Source organism: Doryrhamphus excisus, chromosome 9, assembly GCF_030265055.1.
Source record: "Doryrhamphus excisus isolate RoL2022-K1 chromosome 9, RoL_Dexc_1.0, whole genome shotgun sequence".
NCBI lineage: Eukaryota > Metazoa > Chordata > Actinopteri > Syngnathiformes > Syngnathidae > Doryrhamphus > Doryrhamphus excisus.
Genome location: NC_080474.1, coordinates 6,054,778 through 6,063,110, shown reverse-complemented (window position 1 = coordinate 6,063,110; position 8,333 = coordinate 6,054,778). Strand labels below are relative to the sequence as shown.

The 8,333-nt window shown below is 39.7% G+C and overlaps 1 protein-coding gene across 1 annotated transcript; it reads right to left on the bottom strand.

Moving 5' to 3' along the window:
- Nucleotides 1–12: 12 nt before the first annotated feature.
- On the bottom strand, nt 13–7,631 carry dnajb2 (DnaJ heat shock protein family (Hsp40) member B2). Its single transcript, XM_058082503.1, has 11 exons — nt 7,378–7,631; nt 6,376–6,484; nt 5,561–5,670; nt 5,368–5,421; nt 4,870–4,986; nt 4,629–4,703; nt 4,266–4,389; nt 2,631–2,701; nt 2,254–2,550; nt 358–431; nt 13–275 (listed from the first exon to the last, which is right to left on the bottom strand). Exons 2-10 carry the CDS (start codon nt 6,438–6,440, stop codon nt 403–405), a joined length of 942 nt encoding a protein of 313 aa, XP_057938486.1. The 5' UTR covers nt 6,441–6,484; nt 7,378–7,631; the 3' UTR covers nt 13–275; nt 358–402.
- Nucleotides 7,632–8,333: the final 702 nt, after the last annotated feature.

Genomic DNA, 8,333 nt, shown 5'->3' with positions numbered 1-8,333 from the left:
ACAGACAAAAACTGAAGGAAATGCTTTATTTCCCTTAAATTAAAATAATTTTGGTATGAGCCTGTAATTGTTGGGATACATTTTCTCATAGGGTGTGCATTTTTTTTTTCTTCACAAAATCAACACGAATCGTTCGATTCAGAGATGATCCAATCAAATTCCAGTCGTTCCCACTTCATTCACAGACATCCACACTATATAAAGCAGACTTTTGTAACATTCATCACGTAGAAACCATGGAGAGGAGAGGCGTGACAGAGTGCATCATGGGCTGCCTGTAGAAGTAGAAATATGATTTATGAATACAAATTTTGACTTATATGGTGGATAAAATATAGCCCATGCTGCACACTTTACCGAAAGATGAGGCGCATGTTCGCAGTGCAGCGCGAGCCAATGGGGTTAGCTGGTGAAGGCCTCAAAGTCTGAGTCTGCAATGGTAAGAAAGTTATTTTTTTCAAATGTACAAAGAAAGGAGAAATCAAATATTGCCATGATCAGAATATTTTATCCAAAAACTATAATGTTCTCCTAAATCTGTGTGCTGTAAATCAAATATGTAAAAAACTAATCAAACCACAAATGAAATATCCAACCTTTATTTGTTATTGGATTTGGAACAAACGTCATCATAGAGACAAGAAAACAGACAAGTACAATGAAAAGCAGTTACTTTCCAATGATTATTCCTTTCTGCTGATGTTGAGTCATGATGTTATCTTTTCCAGAGACTCTGGCAAAACTTTGGCAAAGTTTAATAAATAAACTTTATACTGTAATACTGTATATGTCACAAGTAAGTACTATTTGTGTGCAAAAATGTGTCATTTCAGTATTCGTATATAGAAGTGCTTCTCAGACAGTGGGCATGACAACGTATCTAGAAATAGTTTAATTAGCTTAGGTTTTTAGCACTTATTGAGTCAGCACCCAACAATATATGTAGAACAGTACATCACAGTACATCTACTACAGCCATTTAACTGTAGTAATGTTTTTTAAATACTGTGTCAGGATTGGTAAATCGGCCATTAATGGAGTTACTAAGGCATGCAAAGGCACCAAGAGCATACAAATTGAAACCATCCATTTAGTTGCATTGCATGGCACAAATGTAAGTTGAAGCATTGATCATGTTGAAGCATTTAGTCCCAAAAGGAATATTGTTTTTTCATTAACTGGATGCATTCTCCTTATTTAGAAGCTTACGCGGCATTTAGTATTAGGTTATCGGCAATGGAAAGTGCTGAAATGTTTCATGTCTCAAAGATGAAGGTCTTTGGCAAACCACATTTGTCTTGTGACTGTTAGGAATGGAATTTTTTACCGCTCTGTTTTCGGGTGGGTAGTGCAACATATGTACAGAGCGATAACACAATCACAAGACCTTTTACCTGGAACAAAGGCACCCTGTTGTTTTTAATTAAAGCCACACAAACAAAGTTTCATTATGAGTCAGCCCAGCCCTCCTAGACAAGATTAGTCGAAAGGGAAGTTCCCTGATCATTGACACTGCCTCCATTGCAGGCTTATTAGGAAGGTTAAGTCTAAAGTTTCACTTCAGAGACTGCTTGGATCTTGCTGGACCTGGGCTGGTGGGCTGACCGTTCTCTCCAGCGCTAAACCTTACTGGAGACTTAGTGGAGCACTATTTCACAGCTGGTAGAACAAAAGAATATGGAATTTTCATAGCTAGATCCATTATTTTTGGGCTGATAATCAATAAGTATGTGTAAAATACTATGGCACGGTCTCAACAGACCCATAAACACACATGCATGCAGAAAATTATGCATTTTGTCACAAACGCAAACACACGCACACACCAGGAATCCCTCCCCCCTTGTTGAAATGAACATTTTGAAGGAAAATTTGGCAAATCTGCACATATTTTATCAAGAATCTTTAGTGTTTATGTGCATGCAACATGTAGAGTTGTTAGATATTTCAACCCTTGAGATTGGGTTGATCTCTTGACATACAGACAAAATGATAAATGTAATTAAATTGATGCAGTGCTGCATTAGCACACAATGCATAAACACTTTTTCTTTTTCATGCTACCATCGCTGCTTTCCGTGGCAGGGCCTTGAGCCATCCCGCCTCCAGGTTCTGAATCCATTCCCACCTGATCCTCTCTGTCCCCTTCTCCAACTTTTGTGTCACTAGTGTTTGGATATTGTGTCTCAACTACCCTGCCTCCTGTGTGGCCATCGGCTCTCTCAATCACAGCCCTGACCCCTCCCCCGGCACCTGATATGAAGTCTGGAGCAGCTGTTCTCTGCTGGGCTTCCATTTCTGACAAGCTGCACGCCAGCGCCATCTGCAGATCTTCATCGTCCTCATCTTGCTCACCACCGGCAATGCCTCCGTAGTTGTAGAAAGGGGCGGCGCTAAATGAGCGATGCGTGGCTGCAGAATGCGTGCCGAGACGGCTTCTATTCGTGTTGAGGGGTGATCTGTTTTGGATTGAAGGATTTGAGGGTGTTTGATGGGGTTGGCCGTCTCGCTTACTCAGCTCCAGTGCAAGTGCCATGTCATCCTGCACACCTGGGGGGAAACACAATAAAGCCAGTTGGACTGGTACATTTCTTCACGATCAATCTGTGAACAATGTGTGATCAATTTACCGTTTATGAGCACGGTCTTCAACACGCCATCTTCCTCGATCTCTGTTCTTTCCTGTCCGTTCTCTTTAATCCTAAAAGGAAGTACGCATATCACAAAGACAAAAGCATGGTGGTGACTCAGTCTCTGTGAATAATAGATAACGTTGGAAACTATAAACAGATTCTGGCCAAGGAATCCTTTAATCTTCATTATGTGTGTGTGTGGTTTATTTCTTCACACACAGAACAATGTGTGGAGTTTGCAATGTTCTCCCCGTGCATGCGTGGGTTTCTCCAGTTACTCCGGTTTCCTCCCACATTCCATTGGAAATTGTCCATAGGAATGAATGTGAGTGTGAATGGTTGTTTGTCTCTATGATTGGCTGGCCACCAGTCCAGGGTGTACGCTGCCTCTCGCCAGTAGACGACTGGGATAGGATAAGCATTATAGAAAATGGATGGATGGATGGATGTAAGGGTCCCAGTTAACACAGGTTGAAAGAGGGAACATTTTAAAGAAAAGACACATAACAGATACTTCAATGGTTTGAGACCCGGCAAAAATAACTGAATTTGTATTTATTTTCATTTATTTTCATTTTCTACCGCTTTTTCCTCACAAGGGTTGCGGGGGTGCTGGAGCCTATCCCAGCTGTCTTTGGGCGAGAGGCGGGGTACACCCTGGACTGGCCCCCAGCCAATCACAGGGCACATATAGACCAACAACCACTCACATTCATACCTATGGACAATTTGGAGTGGCCAATTAACCTAGCATGTTTTTGGAGTGTGGGAGGAAACTGGAGTACCCGGAGAAAACCCACGCATGCACGGGGAGAACATGCAAACTCCACGCAGAGATGGCCGAGGGTGGAATTGAACCCTGGTCTCCTCGCTGTGAGGTCTGCGCTCTAACCACTAGACCGCCCTTGTATTTATTTTTATTTTTTAATTTATAAATGGAATCTTTTCATAGCGAGAGCATAGAAAACGATTTTAACCTTGTTAGAGCCCTCTATACATGGAATAACACCCCTATATTGAACTTTACACTTGTATTACCTAATATAGTAGACATAATAAGAATAAATTATTCTTTTAAAAAATAAATAAGACTCGTACTGGTGTGTGTTGCTGTAAATGTGTTCTGATGGTGTGGACAGAAATTTGCTTGGCGTGGGTTATGGCCATAACATTGTGAGACAATTCAAACCTGCAATAAAAGCCTGTTGATGCGGCGATCAAGTCTGGTGCTTGTGTGTCCCACTTAACATCACAGTAACATTACTGACACCGAGTGACCGGTGTAGAATACTACATTCATCACCTCTTTGAATGAGTCTCCTGAATGCCTTAAAATATAGATTTGGGTTCATTTAGACATGTTTATGCTTGAAAATGTATTAATTGATTTATGAATGAATAGAATTTAGAAAAACTATAACTTGCGAGGCAACTGCCGAGGGAGTCGACCAGAAGTTGACTAGCATTGGCACACAGATTGCATTCAACCTTAGAGGTTCCACTGTAATAAAAACTATGAATTACAACAGCAATACAACTACAATAAACAAAAAGAACAAACAAAAAGAAGATTTTAAATAGTTTTTGGCTTTGCATAAGAGTCATGTTTTACTTATAAAAGATATTTCTTACTTTTTGGTGGTAGTGCGTTTGCCATTTATGATGCGAGTGGACGTAGACACAGACTTGAAATTGCCTCCGGCCATACTGCCCATGTCAGGAAAACCACCCATGGATGAAAATGATGTAAATTCAGCTGAAGAAGAAGAAGAAAATCAGAGAAAGGACATAAAGATGGCCTGGAATTTGAACAGTTTCAATCAAAGACATTTATTATAAAATTAACACCAGCCTCATTTGCAGCTACAACTGGGTAAGGATGACATTGCTTATTAGTGGGAAAGGTTGCTGGTGTTATGGCTGGAAGACCATAAACCAAAGACCACTTGTATTTTGTAATATGCGACAATGTGATGGTGTGTGTGCAAAGTTTACCTCCTGCTGAAGGGAAGGAGAAGAACCGACTGGGCCCCATGCGGGAAGATGGACCGCCAAATGATGAAAATTCATCTAAGGAAAATTAGCAATGAAAAATTGTACAAACTGCTTTGCTGTTTCCACAATCTTCCACAAACACAATGTTTTTAATCATTGTTACATTTTTCTTTATTGTTATTATTGCATGAGCAAAAAAAAAGAAATGTAAAGTACATTTTGGTCTTATTACATGACTAACCAAAGAAGCTGGCGAAAGGATCCTGGCCTCCAAAAAACTCTCTGAAAACCTCATCTGGGCTGCGGAATGTGAAGTTGAACCCTGGATAATCTGAAGGAAAGTCTGGGCTGTATGAGCCTGCATGGAAAGAAAATGGTACGGCTTGAATTCAACAACAAGAAAAACAAAAATAGTAATTAAGAAGGCAAAAGAGTTAAGAGCAGGGCTGCTGCTAGCAAAATTGGAGCTCTAAGCAGAATTGTATTCATCCATATATATATATGTATAATTATTTTTAGTGCAAAATAACAAATTAACAGAATTTGGAACAATCCCCACTGTCTTAAAAAGCAGCAGCTGTACCATTACACTATCAAATCTAGTTTATTCTCTTTTCTTTCTAGTCTGTTGTGCCCAGTGCGTGTTTTGCATGAGCTGCCCTGCATAAGAATGAGAAAGTATCACAACATCAGGGGCAAGGATGGGGTAACAGAGGACAACGAGCCCTTTTATCTATACCTGAGTGTCTCATTCTATCACTTCCGTATCTGTCATAGGCGTCACGTTTACTCTCTGCACAAGAGAATACAAATCATCAGTGAAAGTGCACACAATCACACAAGAAAAAATGAAGAAGTGAAACTCTGTGAGGATTTTCAGTCACAGATATACATATGACATGACCCACATGTCAACATACTACAGAACTTACGGTCAGAGAGCACTTCATATGCCTCGGCCACTTCTTTAAACCTCTTTTCCGCTTCCTCTTTATTGTCTGGATTTTTGTCAGGATGCCATTTTAGTGCCAGTTTCCTGTACCTGAGGGCAAACATAAACAAATATTACTGTTGTACTACTGTTTCAGTACTGTTGTCAGTCAAAAGTGAGCATTGTTGTTTTCATACAACAGGTGTGTTCAAAGCGTGGCCTGAAAACAAGAAAAAAAATGGGAAAATGTGAAGATATTATTCAAAACTCAAGTCAAAAAAATGCGGTAATCTGACAAGAAAAGGAGTACTTTTACAGGAATAACATGGTACTATTATGAGGAAAGAATCATGCAATTTTAGCAGCATAGAGTTTAAATATTCAGGAAAAAATTAATTATTTTAAGTATGATGAGAGTTATAATGTTAGGAGAATTAAGCCAGAATATTTGATGAATAAAATTGTAATATTATAATCAAAAATAATATACTTTTAGTAGCATAGAGTTGAAATTTTAAATAAATATTTTCATTTAAAAAAGAAAACAAAATCAAGTTAAAAGAAATCAAGGGAAATTGGGTTGGGAGAAGTTAAAATATTACAAGAATAAAGTCACAATACTACAAAAAGAGCATTATGAATGTTATTTAAGAAGAAAATTCAAATATTTGGAAAAAACAACAAAAACTGGGGGGGGGGGAAGAACAAAGAGGGAAGTTCATACTAACGGGCTTTTTCCACTTTTACCGCCAAGCTTGTGACATCACACTTTTGTACAAGGTGTCCTAACATTTGAGAAGACGCGGCGATACTCACGCCTTCTTGATGTCATCCTGAGAGGCTGTTTTGGATACTCCCAAGATGTTGTAGTAATCCACCATGTCGCCTCCTTTCACCCCTCTCGACGCCGCTCCCGGGATGGAATCTGGGACAGTTTTATTTGGAACAATGTCAAGGATGAACTTTGATAGGACAAACAAGTATTCTACCATCATCAAAATAACAAAATGTGACCATGTGGTATTAAAATCGCAGACGAGGAGATGAATGCAGTAGTTACGCATGCACCTCTAAGATCAAATCCCATGTCAGGCTTAAAAATGTACATGCACAGAGATAATTACTGTCCCAAATTCAGTATCTCATTAAAAAAAAGTGAGCAACGAAAGTGTTTTAATTGGTCTCTTTGTATTTAGTTAGTCTGAACTGACCTCCTGAAATTAAGTTTTGCATGGTATTACAATTTATTGACATGTACCAAAGCATAACCTATAGGCTATATTATTGCACAATCTCTAGTTTTAATTGTAGTATTGTAGTATTATTAGTATTGCTTATTCCCATTGCAGTTTTCACTGGTGTCCAACTGCACTGCACTAATAATGGTTTAGTTAACAGTATTTGGCTGTGTGAGAGGGGTTATACTGTAGTTTAAAGAGTTCCCACCAAACATAATAATAAAAATAATAATAATTATAATAAGAAAAACAGTAATACCCCTCAATCAAAAAAACTCCTTTGAAATGAAATATCATCTCAATACAAACAAACGCAATCGTACAAGTATGTCATGCCAACTGACTACCAGCACTGACTGGGGGGTTTCCAAACTGATGGCAAAGCCCTGAACGCAACACCGAGGCCCCTGGGAGCTTGCGTTAGTGTATTTGTAGAGCAATGGCGTCCCACTCACACAAACCTGTACACGTTATCTACTTGAGCCTACAAGTATTAGTCTAATTTGGTGTGTTGGTGACACACAAGTACAAAAGTTAAAAGGCATATGTCTCTTCCCCCCCAACGTGTAACCTGACCTACCGTGTCAGCCTGTCAGAAGCGGCCGTTGTTGACAGGGAGATAGCGGTTTTCTGTAGAAGAGTCTCCTCCCTTAAATGTCTCTCCACCGCCCCCTCAGCATGGAGGACGGCCTTTCGCTACTCTCCACCGGTGGCAACGCGGGGGGAAACTTGCGGTTCTTCGGCCTCGTTTTCGTCTTTGTGTGCTGTCTAAGCTGTGCGCATTACGTCACAATCAGCTGAGAGAAGAAATAGAGCGTCGAGAACATGCCGGAGTTTGGATACGTCATTAGACACGCCCCATCCACTGCAGCGTTCCATGGAACTCGTATATCTTGCTTTCGTGCCGCCGTAGGGCAAAATAAGGTGCAAGGGAACGGGGCAGCGTACACAAATATTTGACCAATTGTAAATTCAAATGTAAAAAGGTTTCCCCGTTGATACAGAAAGGAGACCTACGTTACAATAGTCCAATATCCAAAGCGGTTTTTAATACGATAACCAAAATATCCAATTTTTTGCAACGCAACATAAGTTGTAGATGCCTGTTGCGCCAAAGCAATTGACCAAATGATATACAAAACACTTATTACTTACAGTAGAATCATGTTAAAAACTTACGTATCTCTAAATCCACCTGCAATTAGCACGAGTTAAGGAGTCACTGGTCAGCATACTGAAGTAACTTTTCAACCATTCCAAGAACTGCCTTTATTATTGCATGCAAGTTTCGTTTCTTTACACCAGGTGGCGATGTTGTCCGCTAGACGTTGAGGCAGTGGTACACTGCTGCTTTCATAGGCATAATTTTGAGGTTTTAACATCAAGATACCGACTAAGAATTGATTCACTTGATGCAAAATACAGATATATCGTTAATCGCGGCTTGAAAATTAAAGACCTCGAAATTTAAGTTTAGTGTCGGTATCATTATCAGCAAAACGTGGGCTTTTTTTCCTCTGTAGTCCACCAGATGGA

Excerpts from the sequence above, each read along its gene's own strand:
- dnajb2 (XM_058082503.1), bottom strand. The coding sequence starts at position 6,440 with ATGGTGGATTACTACAACATCTTGGGAGTATCCAAAACAGCCTCTCAG. Across the intron at positions 5,422-5,560 it reads ATATGAAGTGCTCTCTGACC|AGAGTAAACGTGACGCCTAT; the intron begins GTAAGTTCTGTA and ends TCTCTTGTGCAG. Across the intron at positions 4,390-4,628 it reads CTCCTTCCCTTCAGCAGGAG|CTGAATTTACATCATTTTCA; the intron begins GTAAACTTTGCA and ends CTTCTTCTTCAG.